The sequence below is a fragment of the Enhydra lutris genome, unplaced genomic scaffold, assembly GCF_002288905.1.
Source record: "Enhydra lutris kenyoni isolate GAN:26980312 unplaced genomic scaffold, ASM228890v2 scaffoldscaffold46, whole genome shotgun sequence".
Lineage (NCBI taxonomy): Eukaryota > Metazoa > Chordata > Mammalia > Carnivora > Mustelidae > Enhydra > Enhydra lutris.
In genome coordinates, this window is record NW_019154130.1 from 7,828,931 (window position 1) to 7,853,063 (window position 24,133).

The window sequence follows — 24,133 nt, forward strand, 5'->3', positions numbered from 1 at the left end:
CATCTCAGTGCTCTAAAATATTACAGTTTATATCACAACACAGTACATATGCATTAAGTCAAACAGTTCTTTAAAACCATTCTTACCTCTAAGAATACAATGCATTCTAGTATCGTCTATTCTTTTTCATTTTTCTAAAAATGCTTGTCACGACTCACTAAAGTGATTTTTACAATTTATCAGGGGGTCCTGATGTACAGCTCGAAAAATCCTTCTTTGAAAAATATGAAAAACAATTTACCTTTGTGTTGAGTCACTATTATAAGCCCATCAACTAACTATATTGTGCTATAAAATAATAATGCCTCAGGCTGAATGCCTATAGAAGGCATACAGCTATAACCTTAGAGTCAAATGGTATACTTTGAGTTCTTTTGTCTGTTTTTTAGTTTTCCAATCTTTTCACTTTTTGTCACACAATTAGTATTTCTTATTGCTGTCAATATGTTCGCCTCTAAATGTGCCCCTTTCTGGGGCACTTGGGTGGCTCAGTCAGTTAAGTGTCTGACTTGATTTCAGCTCAGGTCACGATCTCAGGGTCGTGAGAATAAGCCCTGTGTCAGGTTCCCCACTCACAGAATCTGTCTGTCCCTCCCCCGTCTCTCAAATAAACTCTTTAAAACATAAGTAAATAAGTTTTATTTCTCTATTGCTGGCAATCTGTAAATCAAAAATGTAAGCTATGTAAAATCATGTGTAAAGTAAAAGCAAATAAAACTCTGAAAGAGGCCCTGAAGAGCTCCCCTTTCTGTAATCTACACAATCTTCAATGTAAAAACCATAGGTCTTTACCTAATTTCAAGTATGTTTCAGGAATGAAAATAGGTAACTACACACTGCCCACAAAAACGATTTTTGGGAAAAAAAAATGATTTTGAGCCCCAAAGGAAAAATGCACAATTTGGTTCAAAACTAACCTTTCCCTTCTTTTTAAACTAAAACTATAATCAAGATTAATTTTGCCTATTTACAAGATTACTATTAAGAATATTATTTAATAATTCATAAAACCAGTAAGAACATAAAGTGGCAATCAAAAATATTTGACCACTGACAAAACCGTCAAGTACGACACTCTACAGTTCTTATATGCTTACTAAAAATCAGCTACATTCATTTATAATTACATCACAGACTAGTTTCATACCACAAAGTGATAGGATTTACAAAGCCATTATAGAATGCCATTTTATCCAGTTTCCAAAATGCAGTTAGCTATTAATCATGGCATGAAATTGCTATTTTATAGACACTTCAAGGCTCATAATATAAGCAATGTACACCAGAGTATTTTTAAATTAAAAGGAATTTCCAATTTTCACATGACAACTGCAAACAATTTTCAGCAAATAAAATCTAAGGCTAATAGTTGTGGCAAATTTTCACTTCTTTTTTTCTGGCAAATTTTCACTTCTTTTTTTCTTTTTTTAAAGATTCCATTCATCCATTTGACAGAGAAAGCACAAGAAGGGGGAGTGGCAGGCAGAGAGAGAAACAGGCTCTCTGCAGAGCAAGGGTAGGCTGATGTGGGACTCAATCCCAGGACCCCAGGACCGCAGGATCATGACGTGACCTAAACCGAAGGTAGTCACTTAACCAGCTGAGCCACCCAGGTGCCCAGTTGTGGCAAATTTTCATAAGCAACCACAGATTCATAACAATACTAAACTATTAAAAATAATAAAACCAAGGGGGGGTGCCTGGGTGGCTCAGTGGGTTAAAGCCTCTGCCTTCAGCTCAGGTCATGATCCCAGGGTCCTGGGATCAAGCCCCACATCGGGCCCTCTGCTCAGCAGGGAGCCTGCTTCCACCTTTCTGTCTACCTGCCTCTCTACCTGCTTGTGCTCTCTCTTCCTGTCAAATAAATAAATAAAATATTTAAAAAATAATAATAATAATAAAACCAAGGACTTAACATTTAAGTAGATTTCATGCCACATATGTACAAAATTGCATGTATCTTCCAAAAAGATAAAAAACTAGACCTCCTATTTCACTGAGCCAAACTTCAAGGTTACAAAAAGATACCCTGAAGGTCAACTGTCTGTGATTGTCCTATTCTTGGGTGGCTCAGTGGGTTAAGCCGCTGCCTTCGGCTCAGGTCATGATCTCAGGGTCCTGGGATCGAGCCCCGCATCGGGCTCTCTGCTCGGCAGGGAGCCTGCTTCCTCCTCTCTCTCTGCCTGCCTCTCTGCCTGCTTGTGATCTCTCTCTGTCAAATAAATAAATAAAATCTTTAAAAAAAAAAAATAAAATAAAATACACAGGACAGGGCGCCTGGGTGGCTCAGTTGGTTGGGCAACTGCCGTTGGCTCAGGTCATGATCCTGGAGTTCCAGGATCCAGTCCCACATCAGGCTCCCTGCTCAGCAGGGAGTCTGTTTCTCCCTTTGACTGGTCTCTCATGCGCTCTCTCATTCTCTCTCTCAAATAAACAAATATATAATTAAAATTAAAATACACACCATAACTTTATTTAGGTCTATGTCTGAATTTATTTAAAGAGAAGAATATAATAAAATTCTACAAATAAGTTGTTTTGGTCAAGTCCCCCAACTCCTCAAAGCTTAGGGGTCTTCCCTTCTATTTTTAAGATTTTCTGTTATTTCTTCCTGCTCTAAAATTCTAGTTTTAGGGGCGCCTGGGTGGCTCAGTGGGTTAAAGCCTCTGCCTTCGGCTCGGGTCGTGATCTCAGGGTCCTGGGATCGAGTCCCGCATCCGGCTCTCTGCTCGGCGGGGAGCCTGCTTCCTCCTCTCCTCCTCTCTCTCTCTGCTTGCCTCTCTGCCTACTTGTGATCTGTCTGTCAAATAAATAAATAAATAAAAATCTTTTTAAAAATAAATAAAATTCTAGTTTTAGGAGGAAAATATTTTAAAAGACAGACAATATATACTCTTGAAGCTGCAACAGTATGTACCATATGATTCCATTTTGTTTATTCTATATATGTTCACAAAGAGTCTGAAAAGATGAGCTCCAAACTTTCAACAATATTATGTCAAAGGAAAGATTGTGGGCGCCTGGGTGGCTCAGTGGGTTAAGCCGCTGCCTTCGGCTCAGGTCATGATCTCAGGGTCCTGGGATTGAGTCCCGCATCGGGCTCTTTGCTCGGCAGGGAGCCTGCTTCCCTCTCTCCCTCTCCGCCTGCCTCTTTGTCTACTTGTGATCTCTCTCTCTGTCAAATAAATAAAATCTTTAAAAAAAAAAAAAAAAGGAAAGATTGTGGGTGATTTTAAAGGAGTTTGGCTTTGGGGGCACCTGGGTGGCTCAGTGGGTTAAAGCCTCTGCCTTCGGCTCGGGTCATGGTCCCAGGGTCCTGGGATCGAGCCCCACATTGGGCTCTCTGCTCAGCAGGGAGCCTGCTTCTTCCTCTCTCTCTGCCTGCTCTCTGCCTACTCGTGATCTCTGTCAAATAAATTTAAAAAAAAATCTTTAAAGGAGTTTGGCTTTGTTTTTCTGATTCTCTGTACTCTTTTCTACAATGAGTATTTAAATCTTACTGTTTTTCAAATTATGAGACAGAACTTTCATATATAAATAAGGCATTACCTGTACAAAGACTATTTATTAATTTTTTTTATTTTAAAAAAGATTTATTTTTGCACATGTACAAGAGAGAGCACAGGTGCACAAGCAGCGGGGAGGGGCAGAGGCAGAAGCAGACTGCCCGCTGAGCAGGGAGCCTGACATTGGGGGCTTGGGCTCCATCCCAGGATGAAGGCAGACACTTAACTGACTGAACCACCCAGGCACCCTCTCTATTAATTTCAAGAATAAATCTGTTCTGTTGAGTCAACACGGATGGACTTAGAAGGTATTATGCTAAGTGAAAATAAGTCAGACCGAGAAAGACAAATACCATATGATTCCACCCCTTACATGAAATCTTAAAAAAAAAAAGAAGAATAAACAAAAAGCAGAATAAGAACTATAAATACTGAGAACTAATGGTTGCAGAGGGTGGGGGAGCAAAATGGGTGAAGGGGAGGAGGAGATAAAGTCAGTCACTGGAGTAAAAAGAGCATAAGGAATACAGTCAATGATATTTTAATAGTGATGTAATGGGATAGATGATAGCTATACTTGTGGTAAACATGGCATAATGCATAGATTTATCCAATCACCAAGTTCTACACCTCAAACTAATGTAACATTATATGTGTCAACTATACTCAAAAAAATAAGAAGGTCAAAAAAAAAAAAATCTGTTCTGGACACTGGTTCAAGTACATCTCTTCTCTCCATTATACTACAGGCAGCTTAAGATCTGCTGAAGATCCACAACCATGTTCTATACATATCTTCAAGTCACAAAGCCTGAAATCTTATATATATATATATACATATATACATATATACATACATATATATATGACATAAAAATCTCTTGAATTAATTGGTGTTTTAAATAACAGGAAAGCGGTTTATGACACCACTCCTACAAAACTGCAAATCTGCTTTGTTTGGCAAGCACCTCAATGGAGACTACTACTATTCTACATAGAACATTTATCTTCAAAAGCAGAAGAAATTCTTTTTGAGTAGAAAAATATACTTTAAGGATATCAAAAACATTAAAATGCAGCTCAACCTAGCCTAAGTAATGCTAGTAAAGGTCACACATTCAAAGGTGCCTACATTACAGATTGTAGATTTGGATGCTACAACCTTTCAAAGGCTTGATACCAGCTTCACAGTCACTGATAAGTCAATCTTCTGATAAAAACATCCCTATTTTTGAAGCCTAACATCTAAGCAGGCAAAAAAGACTCAAGAGGAAAGAGCACCCTACTTTTATTTTAGTAACATTCTTGCTAAAATATGAAAAAGACCACTGTACTGACCTCTTAAAATCACGGTATGGTAACAGTCATAAATGACCCAGATGTGCTTCAAAAACAACAAAAAAAACAAAAACAAGTACTTTCACTTAAAAAGATACAGTAGCAGGCAGGCCTGTTAATCAACTATATTGCAGCTGAAGTTACTACAATCATTTGAAATAGCTACAAAAACAGGGTTTTGTTCAGGCTCAAATCTTTACCTATCAAAACGCTACTATCTATCCAAAACGGAAAACTACAACTCCAGGAAAAAAATCTTATAGAGACTTAAAATCCCTTTCAAGGTATAAAAACACACTTTGCCACAGTGAAAATAAATTCTAACCCAGCTGTAGCTACACAGAATAAAAAAAATTAGATCCTCCTTTAAGTCGAAACATATGGCTATTAAATAGCTATGATATGAGTTAACATCCCTCGTGTAAAATCTGCAAAATTATAACTGTCTAATTAGACACGGAAAATACAAACTTAACATTTAACCAAAAAAGGGACACCATAACTGACACCATTGATGTTTTGACTTTTCAAAATGCAAAAATCTTGTGCTCGCTTTGGCAGCACATATACCAAAATGCAAAATCTTTAAGCAACTATAGGATTACTTTTTCTGACAAAGATCTGATATAGGTTTTTGCCCAATCCAAAAAAGTCTATTTTCTCTAGGTACTTAGGATGAAAATTAAGTCAATTAGATTAAAATACATAAGTCCATTAGAAAAACAAAAATGTACAGCTTTTAATAGCCATCTACAGCTTACTTCTGATGACTTCGATTGTCAATTAACTTTTCTGGTTCAACTGCAAATGTGGTTATAATCAATACCCACATAAAAGAATAAGTTAACAAAGGATGATACAGTTTAAACCTTCTAAGCTACAAATGGGACCATATGACTGACTAGTCTAGAGTTAAAGCAAATGGCTAACTACCTCACCATCAAAACTCTGCTCTAATGCTACCTCCTCAAAGAAGCCTCCCCAATCCACTTAAAAGTGCAACCCACTCCCTTCCCTCACACTCTCATATTATATCCTTAATCTGCTCTCCCCTAAACCCATAGCTCTTACCTAATATTATACATAGTTTGCTAATTTAATGTCTCAATTAATGTCTGACTCATCATGTTAGAATGGAAACACGAGGAGAGCATCTATCTTTTTTTTATTCATTGGTATATCCCAAACACTTGTAACTGCCTGTACATGGATTTTCAATAAATTTCTATGTTCAATGGTGTCGATGTTTCAAGCTCTTCTAGAATATATTTAAAGAGACGAATGTCTCACAGATTCTTAAATGAAAACTTACATTAAATTGCAGCATAATTTCGAAGTTGCAATGCCTTAAAAGAAAGAAGCAGTGAAAGTACTAAGCTGAAAATGACTAAAGTAAGTTTTTACTCACATTTAATCCTGTATCCAAAGATATTCTAATGTTGTATTATCTAGGTTTAGGAATGGGTAACAGAATGGGTAAACCCATTATTTTTTTAAATAGCAAAGGGATTGTGGGAGAGGAAGAGATATAGGTTAGCCAGTGATAATTCCCAACAGTGCCATGAAATTATATAAAAGTCAACAAAAGTGACTTGGTCACAAGGCTAACAGCTAATAAAAAATACTTTTAGATGAATGAGGAAGATTAACAACAACAAAAGCTTCAGAACAAGTTTCTCAGGACTTTCATTCCTCTACTTAGAGAAGTATGAGCACAATAGTTAAACCATGTATCCTCATTAGTGTTAACAGTTACTGTTTTCAAAGCATCTTCCTTTATATTATTTCATTAAGTCCTCAGTGAAACCAAATTCAAACTCAAGTATAAATAATCAGGTAGCTAACAAAAGTACTTAATAATGTATTCACTTGACAGTAAATGCAACTTTTCCCTTGAAAATCCCCCACAGTGTCTGACAAAGAAACCATTCTATAGAAGAGCCACCTTCCTGGCAATGGAAACTAACACAAGTCTTCTCAAGAGTAATATGGCACAGCTAGCAAGAGCCATAAAAACCTTGAAGCCCTTTGACCCAGTAAAACCACTCCTGGGAACTTTCTCTAAGGCAATAATTAGACTAAAGCCAAAAGCTATTAGTATAAAGATGTTTAGTGTACCACTAACTATAATAATAAAGATGTGGACACCCAAATCCCAACAGTTGAATGGTTAACCAAAAACCTAAAGAAAATTTATATTACAAGGCTAAACAGAAAAATAAATAAATAAATAAATAAACCACAAAATAACATGCACAATCATTAAAACTACATAAAAATGAAAAGGTAAAAACCGAAAACAAGATTTTGATTAACAGACTTTAGTATTAGGGGTATGTTGTTCTAAGAGAAAACGGTAACCTTCTAAAACATATATGATAATTTAAGGCAGAATAAATTTTTGAAAACCATAAAAAAACACTATTTTTAAAAAAGTCAAATATAATGAAATGTTATTTAAAGAAGACATGTGAATTTCTTGACTTTCAAGAATATTTACTATCTCTAAACACGTCAAACCCAATGCTGCACTTTTCTTTCTTTACCCCTGGCCTCAGGGACATATTTTAACTGCTGATACACACAAACATGTGTAAGGAGACCTTAAAAACTGTAACCAGTTTACAAAGAACCTAGCAGCAGTGGATCAAAATCCAAAGAAACTCTACGTGAGATCTATGTAATTAAAGTACACATTATATGAATCCAATAAACAGAACTTCACATATCTATCAAAAAGAACAAGGGCGAGAATTCATGTCTCAAATGAAAGAACTTAAAGCAAAGAATAATTTAAATTAATCTTAAATGTAAAGCCTCAAAGAACAGAAAAGGCTCTTTGGTACTAAAACATTCCAAATATTTTTGATCATTCAAGCCACTCTGCAACAGATTATAAATTTTAAGCCTAAAGAGAGCGGTCGCAACCTAAAAGCCTAAGTTTTAATTTGTAATTATATGAACAAGTAAAATATGTCTGCCAAATCTCTATGATACCTAAGAAGAAAAATACCGTGGGTCCTTTTCTGTAAAAAAAAATAGGTACAAAATTTGTCCATTTTTCACTGTGGATGCCACTGAAAAAGGGAAACTGAAGTTACAGAATCTAAGTTACAGAAACTAAGTGGAAAGAGCTGGGAAAATAAGCACTTTACCTGAACTAGTTAGGGTAAGGTTAACGTTTGAGGGTGGTTCAGAGAAAGGACAACTGTGAAGGGGAGGTAGGGTAGAAGTAAACAAAAACAAAAACACAATGTTGGCCCTTCCCCCCTTGAAAGCAGGATTCCTTAAAAATCAGCCCTGATTCATCTTGAAGGGTAACTTCTCGGGCCATAAATGAAAATTCTTTGGAAATGGATCGCTGAAAACCTGTTTTCAAAAAGAAAACTCAGTGCGTGGGGAAAAAAAAAAAAATCCCCTATCCCACCTTCTCAAGCCCAGGATGTCTATTTCCGGAGGACCCTCGTCACTGACTACCAACCCGCCTAGGTCTAAGGGAGGCAAGGCAGTGCCGAACACGGATGGGCTCGGGGTACAGGGGAAATAGACTTGCGTGCCCTTGGTGAGCTCTGGCGGCACTTCCCAAGTTAAGGACACTGGCCACAATGGAATGGAGTCTATTGACATTTGCTGCCCCGTTTGAACACTAAGCATTTTCTTAGTTCGTGAAATACGAACTGTCAACCCCCTCCACACATACACACCCTCCCCAACAGGCCTTCCCGCACAAACACACCCTCCCAAGTCAGACCCGGTTAGAGAGACAGCACACGGCCCCCAGTCCCTACCACAAGCCTAGGTTTATGGGGAAAGAGGAGACGACGACGCAAGTAAACACCCGCATTTCTGCTTTCAGGAACCCCACCAGGTCTCCTGCTGCAATCCCTCTCCCCTCGAAATTCTATGAATTGGGACCGGGGTTGGGGAAAATGCGCAGCGTGCCCGCTCCTTGCCACCACCATCCCCCTCTGTCCCCGATCTGGCCTGGACTTCTGACGCACGCCTGGGTCCGGCCCTCGCCCACCACTATTCAAAAGCGCCTTCTCGGCCTCGGAACAGCATTGCGGATCGGCCACCACCCGCGGCGGAGAGGCCTTGCGGGGGAAGGAGGGAGGCCGGGAGGGGGCCGGGCACTCCCCACCCCTTCCTCAAGTGGGGGAGGGCGGAACGCTGCAGAAGACTGCACAGAGCCCCACGATTCCTGGAGTTCTGGAGCCCCCGCCGCTACCTCAGATTTAAATGGGGAGGGGAGCGGAGACCACTACCCACCCACCTCAATCCGGTTCTTCGAGCTTTCCCAGGGCAGGGGAGTGGGGTGGTTACGCACACCAGACAAACCCTAACGATTCCAGATGAGCCCCGTGGCTGCCCCTTTAACGGACAGGGGGGGACGCTGCCCTAACTTTCCCCCTCCCTTGTTATTCCCCAAAGGGGGAGTTGGCAAGTTTCGGGAGACTGAACCAAAACCTAAAGACCATTCCACGTTAATATTTAAACGCGGGGGGGGGGGGGGGGGGGGGGGGGGCGCTGCCCAAGCATCCCCTCCACGTTGGGGCTAAAGGAGGAACAGGGGCTGACAATTAGTGAGACCTGTAAATCCCTCCCGAACACTTAAATGGAGAGGGGGAGGCTGCCCAGTCCTTCCATCTTGACCGTTTGGGGGAGGGGGTGGGGATGTTGCAGGAGGCTGGACACGACCTGACATTCCCGGAGGGACCCCGCAGCGCCCCCCATCCAAACCCCGGGGCTCCAGGGGGGAGCGGGAGCCCCACCCCCACTGCGGGCCCCCAGCCCACCCCACCAAGCCTGGCCGGTCACAGGGCGGGGACGACGGTGTGGGCCGCGGGGGAGGGGACAGGAGGCCTGAGCTCGTCCAGGCCCGGAATGGAAGAGGCTGGGGCGCGACACCCACCTGCCCAGGCCGGGCCGCCCGCCGCCTGCGCTCGCCGCCGCCGAGGAGGAAGCCACCGCCGAGGACGACGAGACTGAGGACGGCGACGGCGCGGCGGCGGGCGACGTGAGAAGGCCGCCGCTGCCGCCGGGCTTACGGGCATTGGCGGCCGCGGGCGGCGGCGGCTGCTGCGGCTGCTGCTGCTGCTGCGGCTGCTGCTGCTGCTGCTGTTGTTGTTGTTGCTGGGGCTTCAGCGACATGGTGAGGGGCCCATACACCGGCCCGCACGCCGGGCGGGGACAGCCGGGAGCCGGGCGCGCCGAGGAGACGCTGGAGCGCGGTGGGGACGCACGGGCGCCGAGCGGGGAGGCGCGGGATGGCGCGGCCGGGGGGGCGCCCGGGCCGGCTAGGGGGAGAAGGAGGACGACGAAGGGGCGGGGAGGCCCGCCGAAACCGAAGAGCCGCCGGGAGCCGGGCAGGGACGCGCCGCCGCCGTTGCCGTTGCTACCAAAACAGTCTGAGGCGGAGGGAGGCGAGCGCTGCCCGGAGGGAGGGGGGCCGGGGCCGGGCGGGGGAGGGGCGGCGGAGGGATACGGGCCCGGAGCCGCGCCGCCGCCGCCGCCCCGCCCGCCCCGCCGCGCCGGCCGCGGGAGCGAGCGCCGCCCGGGCCACCTGGCCGCGGCGAAGCGGCGTGGTTCGATGGCCGCCGCGGGGCCCCGAGGAGCTGCGGCCGCCGAGCGCATCGGGGGTCGGGCACACAGAGGCGCCGCGTGGCGAAGCTGGGTGGGCGCGGTGGTGCGGAACGGGGACTCTTTACCGGAAGTCGGAAGGGTCGGACGGAAGCAGAACGTGAGACGACCCGGGGGCCGGGAGGGACACGTGAGGAGCGGGCGCCGCGCTGGGCTGCGTTCGCGGGGGTCGGGTGAGGGCCCGGCCGGCGGCCCTGCCCGGATCCGCCCTCCTCGAGGCGGGTCTGCCCTTCGGGAGGGCGTGTCTGTCTTCGCCCTCAGGGCCGGCCTAGTCTGGAGGACGGGAGGGAAGCGTTTCTTCCCCGCCCTCCAGTAATCCTTCGGCGACCTCAGAGTGCTGGGAGAGTCCGTGTTTACCCCCACCTGATGCAACCTCGAACGTGGACTGCGAGTCCCTTCAGGGCGGAGACTCTGTCTTGCTACGTAAGAAGCATCTAGAACACAGGCATCCCATAGTTGTCTTTGTATCCCCACCACCTGGCACACAGTAGGTTCTCATCGCGTCACTGGATGTCTAAAAGGCAGACCCTTTTTTCCCTTGCCAAGACTAACAACGAGGTTGGAGTCGAGCAACCTCTCCGGGCCACCTACATCTGGTTACCTTTTCCCCACTTTTTTCCACCCCAGCAGCACACAGGAGCCAGAAAACTCTTTTGGGTATTTGACCTTCATTTGAACCCATTTTCCCTCACTTGAACTTCTTTTTTCCTCATTCATGAGACTCAAAAGGAAATGTACGTGATTGGTAGAGCTATGGATAATGGGGTCTCCCTTGGTGGAGACAGAACAGACCTCACAAGAATGTGTGAACTTTAGACCTTGGCCCCTTTAGAAGTTTTACTTTAACTTAGATTGCTAGCCGGCACAGTAGTCCGTTTTTTAAATGCGTGGCAATTAAACTGGAAGCTAATAGATTTTTTTTTTTTTTTTGAGTGAAGAATCGAGGTTTTTGTTTTTTGGTTTTTGATTTTGTTTTTTAAGTAAAATTAGTTAAGGAGTCTGACCAGAATTGTCAGATAAAGACATTAAAACAAAACAAAACAAAACAAAAAACACCTTGGAGAATGATTAAACCACAAGTCTCCAGGAGCCAAATTGAAATTAATCTCCTAGATAGTCCAGGCAAAAATTAACATTAATTCTGCAAATACTTGAAAAATAGGAAGTCAGCTTTATCTCCCAACTGAGGTAAAAAGGTTGAGAATAAAAAAGAAAAGTATTATTTTAAACCAACAGTTGCAAAATCCTTTAAAAATTAACCCAAAGGAAACAGATTAAAAAACCAGAAAAGAGGGGTGCCTGGGTGGTTCAGTCGATTAAGCCTCTGCGTTCAGCTCAGGTCCTGATCTTAGGGTGGTGGGATTGAGCCCCACAAGAGGCTTCCTGCTCAGCCAGGAGTGAGAATGCTTTCCCTCTACCCTGCTCCTCTGCCCTCTCACTCTCTCCCTCTCAAATAAATAAAATCTTTTTTAAAAAAAATTTTTAAAGGACCATAATAAAAATACATCAACTTTCTCTGGTTTAATGATTTGATCGTTAACCATATCTGGAAACATGATCCCAGGATTCAATCTTAGGACCAAACTGCAGGTAGGTGGGAGGTAAAAGAGACGTTGAGTAAGAAAACCTGAAGCTGACAGCTGAACTTAATTTCATTTAGGATGAGAAAGTTTTTACCCACTATCATTTTAAATATATTTAATAATTAGGGGCACCTGGGTGGCTCGGTCATTAAGCATCCGCCTTCAGCTTGGGTCATGATCCCAGGGTTCTGGGATGGAGCCCCACATCAGGCTCCCTGCTCAGCAGGAAGCCTGCTTCTCCCTCTCCCACTCTTCCTGCTTGTATTCCCTCTCTCACAGTCTCCCTCTCTGTCAAATAAATAAATAAAAATCTTTAAAAACATATATATATTTAATAATTTATTGAAGTATAATTTACATATTATAAAATTTGCCAATTCTGTATACAATTAATGATTCTCAGTAAATACATAATTATGTAACGATCGCCATTAATTTCAGGACATTTCAATCACCCCAAAAAGATCCTTATACCCATTAGTAGTTACTCCTGGTTCCCATTCTCAGCCCCAGCAAACACTAATATATTTTCCATGGATTTATCAATTGTAGACATTTCATATAAATGGAATCTAACAATAGGCAATGATTGCCTTTTTTCATTTAGCATATGTTAATGTTTTGGAGGTTTATCCATGTCCTAGCATGTATCATTACTTATTATCATGGAGTAGTAGTACTTATTATCATGGAGTAGTATACCATTGTATGGATGTATCACATTTTGTGTATCTACTCACCAGTTGGTGGGCTTTTAGATTGTTTCAAGTTCGAGGCTATTATGGATAATGCTGCTATGAACATTTTTGTACATGTATGTCTTCATATGGATATATTTCTCTTGAGCCGAGGCCTAGTAATGGAATGTTGGGCTGGTACGGTAAATTTATATTTAACTTTTTAAAAGATACTATCAGGGCACCTGTGTGGCTCAGATGGTTAAGCGTCTGCCCTTGGCTCAGGTCATGATCGCCAGGTCCTGGGACAGAGCCCCATGACGTGCTTCCAGCTCAGGGGGAAGCCTGCTTCTCCCACTCCCTCTGCCTCTCCTGCTGCTTGTGCCCTCTCGCTCTCTCTCTCTCACGTGAATAAATAATTTTTTTTTAAAGAAAATACTTTTTTCTAAAGTGACTGCCATTTTACATCTACACCTGGAATGTTTGAGGGTTTCTCATTAAAATTTCTGCGTTTATATTAAAATGGAAACCAAAAGAACCTCTACAGAATGGAGTCCATTCTGTACACACACCCTTTTTTTTTCTTTGTCCAAGGAAGATCGCCACCCAAAACCAAGAAATATGTTTTATTGCAAACCCTTCACCTCCATTCCAGACATCTGAAAATGTAGCTATGTAACAGCAACTGTGACATCAGCATGTTCTAGCTTTCAATGTAAACGTCAGGATGATCTACCTTAAGACAAAATGGTGTGTGGGGCGCCTGGGTGGCTCAGTCGGTTAAGCGCCCAGCTCTTGATTTCAGCTCAGGTCATGATCTCAGGGTCCTGGGATTGAGCCCTGCATCAGATTCTGTGCTCAGTGGGGAGTTGCTCGAGATTCTCTATCTCCCTCTGCCCCTCTCCCCAACTCAAACACACATGTTTTCGAGCTCTCTTTTTCTTTAAAATAAATAAATCTGGGGCAACTGGGTGGCTCAGTCGTTAAGCATCTGCCTTGGGCTTAGGTCATGATCCCAGGGTCCTGGGATCCAGCCCCGCGTCGGGCTCCCTGCTCTGCGGGGAAGCCTGCTTCTCCCTCTCCCACTCCCCCTGCTTGTGTTCCCTTTCTCAGTGTCTCTCTCTGTCAAATAAATAAATAAAATCTTTAAAAAAAATGGTGTGGTAGGCAGCCAGTAAGACCACCCACCCATGTCGGGGGGCACCTGGTGCCTCTGCCTTTAGCTCAGGTCATGATCTTGGTGTCCTGAGATCAAGCCCTGCTTCGTGCTCATTGCTCAGCAGAAAGTCTGCTTCTCCCTCTCCCTCTGCCTTCCCCCTCCCCTACTCTGGCTTGCAGTCCGTCACTCTCTCTCTCAGATAAATAAATAAAATCTTTAAAAAAAAACAAAAAAAACACCCCCCATGTGATCCTGCTCTCCTGGTGGCCAGACCCAGTGAAATTTCTACCAACTGAATATGAGCTGGACCTTAGTGGCTTCCTTCCAACAAAAAATTTGAAAAAATTATAGGTTTCCACTTCCAATATTGAGTTATAAAAAGACTGTGGCTTTTATTTTGGAATGTCTTCTCTCACTTGTTTGAAAGAAGCTAGCACCATGTGGCGAGCTACCCTATGGAGAGATTTCCATGGCAAGGAATTGCTGTCCACAAGCACTGCAGTAGGACCTGATGGCTGTCAACAGCCATGTGGGTGAGCTTGGAAATGACTCATCCCCTAGCCAAGGCTTGAAGTGGCTGCAGTCCTGATCAAAGCACATTAATAGGCTTTGTTAGAGACCCTGAGCTAAAGACCCTCGACTTACCCACACCAGATTCCCAGCCTTTTTGTTGTTTCAACCAATAAGTTCTGGGATAATGTATCATGCAGCAAAAGACAACCAATACAGATGAAGCAAAAAGTGCATTTCCTATGATTTCCACGTGCGTTCAGAATTCTTTAAAGGGGCGCCTGGCTGGCTTGGTTGGTGAAGCATGTGACTCTTAATCTTAGGGTTGTGAGTTCGAGCCCCACATTGGGTGTAGAGATTACTAAGGGCGCCTGGGTGGCTCAGTTGGTTGGGCAACTGTCTTCAGCTCAGGTTATGATCCTAGAGTCCCAGGATCAAGTCCTGCATCTGGCTCCCAGCTCCATGGGGAGTCTGCTTCTCCCTCTGACCTTCTCCCCTCTCATGCTCTCTCCCACTGTCTCTCTCTCAAATAAATAAAATCTTTAAAAAAAATAAAAGTAATTTAAAAAAAGATTAAATCTTTAAGGGGTGCCTGGGTGGCTCAGTGAGTTAAGCGTCTGCCTTCTGCTCAGGTCATGATCCCCGGGGAATCCTGTGGCCAGCTCCCTGCTCAGTGGGGAGTCTGCTTCTCCCACTTCTCTGCCCCTCCCCCCACTTGTGGTCTCTCATTCTCTCACTCAAATAAATCTTTTTTTAAAAAAAGATAAAATCTTTAAAATTTAAAAAAAAATTTTTAAGATTGTATCTATTTATTTGACACACACAGAGAGAGAGAGTGAGAGAGGGAACAGAAGCAGGCGGAGTGGGAGAGGGAGAAGCAGGCTCCCCGCTGAGCAGGACCCTGAGATCAGGACCTGAGCTGAAGGCAGAAGCTTAACAACTGAGCCACCCAGCCCCTGCCCCGCAAAAAGAGAATTCTTTAAAGACAAATGCTGAAATCAGAAATGTTATATCCAATAGAATTTAAATTTCTGAGTGCTTCCTAAATGATCTTCCGGCAGCCGCATAAACCAAATCCACAAGTGTCGCTGGTGAGTCGTCATCAACGGCGATGAAGAACATTGTTCGGAAAGAGTTCTGACATTGAGAAATGTTGCTAAAATTTAAATTTCAAAAGTGGTTGTGGACATTTCAAACACGATTTCAGAAATGAAGAATGTGTCAAATGAGGAAGCAGAAAGACTTTCAAACGTGGGAACCTAGTCCTGTGAATTCCGCACTTGCTTTCTGATTTTCAATGACCCTTCAGCGAGCCGTATGGCCCTTTAATTTTTATCACTTCAATGATTAATCAAGTCTGAGGATATGGGGCTGAAAAACGGAGGCAGCCCCACAAAGCCGAAATGCGAAGGGTGATTTGCTACCTCTCAGTACAGCAGCACACATCAGGTGATCCAGTATTTTCAGCCATTCATTTTCCTCCAATCATTTCTTTTCAACTCTCTTCATTTGAGCATGTTTAATGTATGATGATACATTATTCACTCAATACTCTTGATTTCACTTTCAAAAGCATGAAAATTAATTCAAATCAAAAGTAACATGCGCCCCCCCATCCATCCTCTTCAAGTTTTCGCATAGATCAATCCTCATTTAAAAAAAAAAAAAAAGAGCAGATGTAATTTCAAAAATAGGACCATGGCTAATTAAACCAGTGTTTTTTTCTAACCATGGTTACTCAGAATTCTTAGAGGCTAATCTATTTGTAGACACTCCAGGAATCCCAAAAGACTAGAAGCAATAAAAAAAGAAAACCTGTATGGTGCGGAGGCCTTCCAGGAGGGCATAATTTATACACCTTGTGTGCAAAGTAACAACTTTCCCATAGGTCTGAAAAAAAAAAAACTTCGGGGGGGGGGTGTGTGTGTGTGGCAAAGTAGTAGGGGAACAACAGCCACATTCTCTGAAAAGCATTTAAATGGGCCTTTCCTCCACACAAGCACCCTTCTGGTTGTTAAGTTGCTCATTTTGTTTTACCTTGTGGGACAGAATAATGATGCGGCGACATTATTCACGAAGCAAAAGCTGGATGCCAGCTGAAATGGACACAGAAGAAAGAATTCTTTATTTTTCATTGGAAATGCTTTTGCTGTGCAGAGCCAGAAATTTAAAGAAACGCAGCCTTTTGTTTTTCCTCATTCTCTCTTTCTGTTTTCACTCGCCCCCTATTTTCGGTGGATTTGGGGGGCAGCCTGTTGTTCCAGGGGCCTTGGATTTATGGAAAACCCGAGATCTGAAGCATGCGCCATGTGAAGAATACAGGAGAGAATCTGAAATTGATGTGCTCCGCACTGGAGATGGCTCAAGTGGCCATTAGCATGGGATGGTGTTAAGTTTGCTACAAGAGATGGGGAACCCCACAGTGGAACCCCCAGAGGGATCAGACTATAATTAATACTGGCGTCGCTGTCCTAGCATCTTAGAAGGACCTGGCTGCTTGTTTCATAGTGAAATCAGATAGGGGCTTAACAATACTCATTGTCTCGCTGAAGACCCTATTTTTTTTTTTTTTTACTATTTTTTTTTTTTTTTTAATAAACATATATTTTTATCCCCAGGGGTACAGGTCTGTGAATCGCCAGGTTTACACACTTCACAGCACTCACCATAGCACATACCCTCCCCAATGTGAAGACCCTATTTTATCAAAACTATCCATTTTCCATAAGGTAGGCCAGGACAATAGAATGAGAATGAGAATTGCAAGCCCTTACTACTTTATGTTCTATGGACCAGCTCTGTTCTAAGTGCTTTCTACATAATAACTCACTCATTTAATCTTCACAATACCCACTGATTCTCAATGGAAGGGGAGAATTTTGCGCTGCCCCCTCCCCCGGCAGGGAACATTTGGAAATGTCTAGAGGTATTGTTGGTTGTCACAAATGAAGAGGAAATGCTACTGGCATCTTGTGAGTGAGGTCAGGGAGGCTGCTGAACACCCACCGCGCACAGGACTGCCCCCCCCCGCACCACCACAAAGAATTACCCAGCCCCAAATATCAGTAGTGTCAAGGTTGGCTGGGAAAACCTGCATAACACTATGAAGTAGATAGGATTATTATTCCCATGTGATAGGTAGGGAGACTGAGGCACAACAAGGTTAAGTCGCTTTGCCTAAGGTCACGCTCATTAAGTGTTACAGCTAGCAAGTCACGATCTCGGGGTCCTGGGATGGAGTACCGCACTGGGTCCCCTGCTCAGCGATGAGCCTGCTTCTCCCTCTGCCTCTGCCGTTCCCCCTGCCTGTGCTTGCTCTCTTGTCTCTCTCTCCCTCTCTCTCTCTGACAAACAAATAAATAAAATCTTAAAAAAAAAAAAAGGAAATTTATTTTACCATGTGCATATATTACCTTTTATTAAAAAAACAATAGGCTGTTAGGGCATCAGTAAGAGTAACTACTGTTTATTTAATGCTTCATGATTTACAGAGCACTTTTATTTGTAGGATTTCCTTTGGTGTTCACACCATAGCAGAGACAGTGACCCTGGATTAGAGAGGTGGCCTGAGCCACCCAAGGTCACTTGCCACTGACTCCCTCACCTACCTCCCTTCTCTGTTTCCCAAAGATCAATCACTGTCCCCACCACTGATTTTTGTTATTCCGCCACAAACTGTCATTCACAAACTCTAGGAGAAAATCCTGAATCCCATAAAAAGAGAAAAGGCCAGTTTCAGGAGCTCCTCTCTCTCTCTCATGCGCACACGCGTGCACCCACACACACTCTTCCCTTCCTGCCACTTTTGCATTGTTTAGTGCTGAAATGTTAGATCAGCCAAACAGAGGAGCCAGGGAAACAGGTAGACCCGCTCACCTCCACCACCCACAGTCAGTCCACAGCAGGCACTTAATAAACCTGAGCTCACCCGATCTGACAGTGACTCGCTCTCGGTTTATACACGTTTGCTTGTTTGGGCCTGGAATAGCATATGCTTCCTATTTAAACCTGCTAATGACTACCGGCCCCAGGCCAGAATGGTGGGGCCCACATCCAAGGCCACCCCCTAATGACCCAAGCATTTCCAGGCAGGGAGAGGACGGCTGGACAACTAGCCCGCTTTACCCACGCGTTTCCATCGCATGTGATTTGGGCGGAGTTCACATTCCCTCATGGATAAAGCTTACTTCTCTTCCAGTTAATAGCTTGTGATACGGGCATTCGGGAAAGGGCCAGCCTGGTTCATCAGAGACGCTGAAGCCAGAAAACCACAAGGGGCCTCCTGGGGAACTACTCTTAGTCACCAGACTACAGCGGGGCTTGCAGAGGTGACTGCTGGGGTGCTGGGAGTGCTGGATTCACCCTCCTGTGATCAGGACCCCGCTCTCTTCCAGCACACACATGGCTCACTTCTGTCCTCAACGTGTCAATACCGGATAAGTGTTCATCCGTCACATAAGCAATGGATAGGCTTCTGAAAATGACTCAGGAATCCTGTTACTGCAATTTCTTTCCTTTTTTTTTTTTTTTTAAAGAATTTACTTATTTGAGAAAGAGTGTGTGTGCACATGTGTCTGTGAGTTGGGCCAATGAGGAGGGAGAGAAACCCAAGCAGACTCCCCACCGAGCGTGGAGCCCAGTCCAGGGCACCATCCCATGACCTTGACGCCATGACCCAAGCCAAAACCAAGAGCCGACCACCTAAGCAACTGAGCCACCCAGGGTCCCCTGTTACTGGATTTCTAATAATCTCAACACATTTTTTTAAAAGTTGTTGTTCAGTGTTTTTTAAGAACATCCTAAATATTTGTGTATTGGTTAGCATTTGCCCTGCCACAAACTGTCCCCCAACATGGTGGCTGAAAACAACAAACTTTTTTTTTTCCTTAAAATTCTTAGGTTGGCTGAACGATTCTTCTCTTCTGGGCTGGCGTGATTGGAGGTGGATGGTCTAGAATGGCCTCACTGACATGTCTGGCCGTTGGCTCTGGATCAGCTGGAGATGGGAAGCACGACTTGGCCACATAACTCGAATCATCCTGCAGCTGGCCTGGGCTTATTCACGTGGCAGTGGTCACAATGGGCCCCAGAGCAGCATGTACTGGGCAAGCCTCAACCCATAGCACTTTTCATGTCTCTTCTTGTGTCACATTTTCTAATGTCACATTTGTCAAAGCCAAGCCTAGATCTGAGGGGTGGGGACAGAGACTCCATCTCTCGAGGCAACAAGCCGCAAAATTACTTTGCAAAGGATAAGCATGCAGGGAGGAAAGATGTTGCGGTCCTTTTTTTGGAATCTATCACAATCAGGGATGGGGTAATTAGAAAAATCTATTTAAACCTTTTTTTTTTTTTTTTTTTTCTTTAACAAGAGGACTGCCCGGTATTGGGAAGAAAGCTGAGAAGCCTACCTTTAACCCTTTGATGACTTTTAAACCTCCAGATTCTTGGTCATCTCACTCAGGATTGCTAGAAGCATCCCGATGAAAACAGCACCGCATGAGTTTTCTGCAAAGCTGGTTGTGATGGTTAATGTTATTTATGAATTTGACTGGGCCATGGGATACCCAGATATATCTGGTGAAACATTATTTCTGGGTGTGTCTGTGAGGGAGTTTCCAGAAAAGATTACCACTTGAGTTGGTAGATTGAGTAAAGCAGATTGCCCTCTCCAGTGTGTGTGGGTACCATCCAATTCATTGAGGACCTTACTAGAACAAAAATGCAGAAGAAGGAAGAGTCCTCTCCCTGACCACTTGAGTTGGGTCACTGGCCTTCTGCCCTCAGACTGGGATCTAATATCATCAATGCTCCTTGTTCTCAGGCATTCGGACTTGGAATTAGACTACCCCATCAGCTTTCCTGGGTCTCCGGCTTATAGATGTCAGATTGTGGGACTTCTAAGCCTCTATAAATGAGCCTGGGTGGCTCAGCGGGTTAAAGCCTCTGCCTTTGGCTCAGGTCATGATCCCAGGGTCCTGGGATCGAGCCCCACATCGGGCTCTCTGCTCGGCAGGGAGCCTGCTTCCTCCTCTCTCTCTGCCTGCCTCTCTGCCTACTTGTGATCTCTGTCTGTCAAATAAATAAATAAATAATCTTAAAAAAAAAAAGACTTTTATTTTTATGGAATCTCTACACGCAGTGTGGGACTCGAACCCACAGCCTGGAGATCAAGAGTCGTATGCTTCACAGACTAAGCCAGCCAGGCGCCAGGAAGGGAACTTTCAGAGGTTATATTGCAGGAAAATGAAAGAACAGGCCACATGCTGAATGGCCCAACCCCTGCTTGTAGAGAGAAGATGGTTAGACTTGGGGTTGGAACTTTCAGCTTTCACCCAGATTTTTGGTATGGTCTGTAAGACTATGATTTTCAAATTTTCCTCCTCATAGGCCTGGTTAAACCCTTTGATCTCATTTTTATTGGGCAATATTATTATACCACTTTACAAATACCCATTTATTCCAGCCTGACCTTAACAGACTTTCCTTTCCCCCAGGCCTTAAAGGGCATTAAAAGTCAGCAGAATACTCAACATGCTAGATGTAAAAAAGGGGAAAGGCAGACAGGAGTTTCTTAAAAATGTCCAAACACATGAAGGCCAAGAAAGCAGGAAGGAGAGGGAGAGTGAAAGCAAATGAAGGAAAAGAATCTGTTAATTTAGCACTTTTCCTAAGATGTCCAACTTGCGCTATTCTTTTAACAGCTTTGTTGAGATCTAATTCCCATCCTCTGTAAGTCACCCATTCAAACGCGTGCAGTTCAGTGGTTTTTAGTATATTTGCAGAGTTGTGCAACCGTCACCACAGTATAATTTTAGAACATTCCATCATCCCGAAAGGAAATCCCATAACCATTGGCAATCAATGCCTGTTCCCCCTTCCTCAGCCCCTGGCAACCACTAATCTACTTTCTGCCCCTTGGGCTATTTCTTTTTCTTGTGGCAAAATATACATAACAGAAAATTTACCATTGTAACCATTTTTAAGTTTGCAACTTAGTGACATCAAATACATTCCCATGGTTGGGCAGGCAACACCACCATTCATCTTCCGAAATGAAACTCAGTCTCCATTAAACATGAATTACCCATTTCCTCCCTACCCAGCCCTCAGTGAACACCCTTCTACTTTCTGTCTCTAGGAACTTGACTATTTGAAGTACCTTATAGAAGTAGAATCAGATGGGGCTTCTGGGTGGCTCAGATGGTTGAGTGTCTGCCTTTGGCTCAGGTCATGATCTTCAGGTTGTGGGATCGAGCCCCACATCCGGCTCCCAGCTCAGTGGGGAGTCTGCTTCTCCCTCTCCCCCTGCTTGTGCTCTCTCTCTCTCTCTCTCTCAAATGAACAAATAAAATTAAAGGAAAAAAAGAAGTGGAATCATACAATATTTGACCTTTTGTGTCTGGCTACCTTCACTCACCATAATGTCTTCAAGATTCGTCCCCGGAAAAAAAAAAAAAAAAAAAAAAAGATTCATCCCCATTGTAGCATATTGCAGAATTTCCTTCCCTTTTCAGGCTCAGTAAGTTTCCACTGAATGAACGGACTACATTTACACATAGGCTCTTTCATGCCAAGTTTTGGAAGTTGTTTTTTGTGGACTGACCTCTAGTAATCGAGTAATGGACCCATTCCCACTCATCACCATCCCCTTCCAAATGGAAAAATAAGAGTAGTCTGAGCTTACCCTTCTATATTGGCCAAGAGGGAAAGCAAGGCAAGAGGCTGTGTTGAAGGGAGTCATGATGGGTATGTGGGGCCTGTGCCCATGTGTCTCCCACAGGCCCTTCCCCTTCTGGCCTTGTTCACCTCCCGCCTAAAGAGGTGGTGGGTGTCCTGGCATTTGGAGCCCTGAGTGTTTTGCGCTACTTTCTGCAGATAGACCGAAGGGGCAGAGATGAGAGGCTCACCTACAATGACAAAAACGAGGCTGGGCTGGTGACAACTTGGTCTCTTGGGAAAGCCTAGGTAGCGGGGAACTGAGGAGGTAGATTCCTAAATTCTCAACCCCTAGGCAAAGCCCAGTGTTCGAGGGGTGCCTGGGGGGCTCAGTCGTTAAATGCCTGCCTTCGGCTCAGGTCATGATCTCAGGGTCCTGAGATTGAGCCCCACATCGGGCTCTCTGCTCAGCGGGGAGCCTGCTTCCCCCTCTCTCTCTGCCTGCCTCTCTGCCTACTTGTGATCTCTGTCAAATAAATAAATAAAATCTTAAAAAAAAATAGTCGTGATGGATGCAGAACACGGTAATTAATGCCAATGATCTGTATACTTAAGGATGGTTAAAATGGGGGCACCTGGGTGGCTCAGTCGGTTAAGTGTCTGTCTTCAGCTCAGGTCATGATCCCAGGATCTTGGGTTGGAGTCCCATGTGGGGCTCCCTGCTCAGCGGGGAGTCTGCTTCTCCCTTTCCCTCTGCTGCTCCCCCAGCTTGTTTTCCCTCTCAAAAAAAAAAAAAAGAAAGAAAAAGAAAAAGAAAAAAAAAAAGAATGGCTAAAATGGGGGCACTTGGGTGGCTCGGTCAGTTAGGCACCCGACTCTTGATTTTGGTTCAGGTCATGATCTCAAGGTCGTGGGATCGAGCCCCTCATCGAGCTCCCCACTCAGCAGGGAATCTGCTTGAGATTCTCTCTCCCTCTGCCCCTTCCTTCTGCTCACAAGCTCCCTCTCCCCCAAATAAATAAATCTTTTTAAAAAATTATTAAAATGGTAAATTTTACGTATATTTTACCATAATAAAAAAAGTAGTACTAAATAACAAACTACTGCCAGATGGCTTTGGAGCTAAGAGAACACGGGTGATATTCTTAGGTTATTAGATAAACCCTAAGGAGTTCAAATTCAAAGTTCAGTAGCAGGCTCACCCATAGAAACATTATTTGTGCTTGTAGAAGGGTCCACTGTTCGATCTAAATCCTACTGTCTCTCTCCTACTGAGGGACAGCCCCAGTGCTCAGCTCTCTTCTGGCTCATTCTCTCCAGCAAACCAACATGCTGTAATAGCTCTCATTTTTTAAAAACTCTTAATTATTTTTTTTAAGATTTTTTTATTCATTCATTTGACAGATAGAGATCACAAATAGGTAGAGAGACAGGCAGAGAGAGAGGAGGAAGCAGGCTCCCCGCCGAGCAGAGAGCCCGATGCGGGGCTCGATCCCAGGACCCTGGGATCATGACCTGAGCCGAAGGAAGAGGCTTTAACCCACTGAGCCACCCAGGCGCCCCTCTTAATTATTTTTTAATTTATTTTTATTATTATTATTATTATTTTTTTTTTTTTTTTACTTGACAGAGAGATAGGGAGAGCAGCAGGCAGAGGGAGAGGGAGAAGCAGGCTCCCCACTGAGCAGGGAGTCCAACCGGGGCTCGATCCTGGAACCCTGGGATCATGACCTGAGCTGAAGGCAGACGCTTAACTGACTGAGCCACCCAAGTCATCCCTTTTTATTTTTTTTAAGTAAACTCTACACCCAATATGGAGCTTGAACTGACCACCTGGAGATCAGGAGTCACATGCTATATATAGTAACTGAGCCAGTCAGGGGCCCCTAAATATTTCTTTTTTTTTTTTTCTTATAAAATTTAACTTTAAATGTTTTAAAAATGTATTATTATGTTTTTAAGTAAGCACTACAATTACCTCTCATCTGTACAAAAGTAACCCTCCACTGGTGCTCACCTCCCTTGGGCCACCTCTGCCTTCCTGCCCTGCCCACCACTGAG

General features: G+C 44.0%; 1 protein-coding gene across 8 annotated transcripts in view; it reads right to left on the reverse strand.

The window, feature by feature from the left end:
* The window catches only part of LOC111156347 (ataxin 2), a 114,110-nt gene extending 103,632 nt beyond the window's left edge, over positions 1-10,478 (reverse strand). For 6 of the 8 annotated variants that reach the window (XM_022517127.1, XM_022517129.1, XM_022517126.1 and 3 more), the window contains exon 1: positions 9,757-10,054. In XM_022517127.1, coding sequence (XP_022372835.1) covers positions 9,757-9,995 — 239 coding nt within the window. In that variant the 5' untranslated portion in view covers positions 9,996-10,054. Of the gene's footprint in view, positions 1-9,756 lie in introns of all 8 variants that reach the window. The other 2 variants (XM_022517124.1, XM_022517123.1) reach the window with 1 other exon arrangement.
* Positions 10,479-24,133: the final 13,655 nt, after the last annotated feature.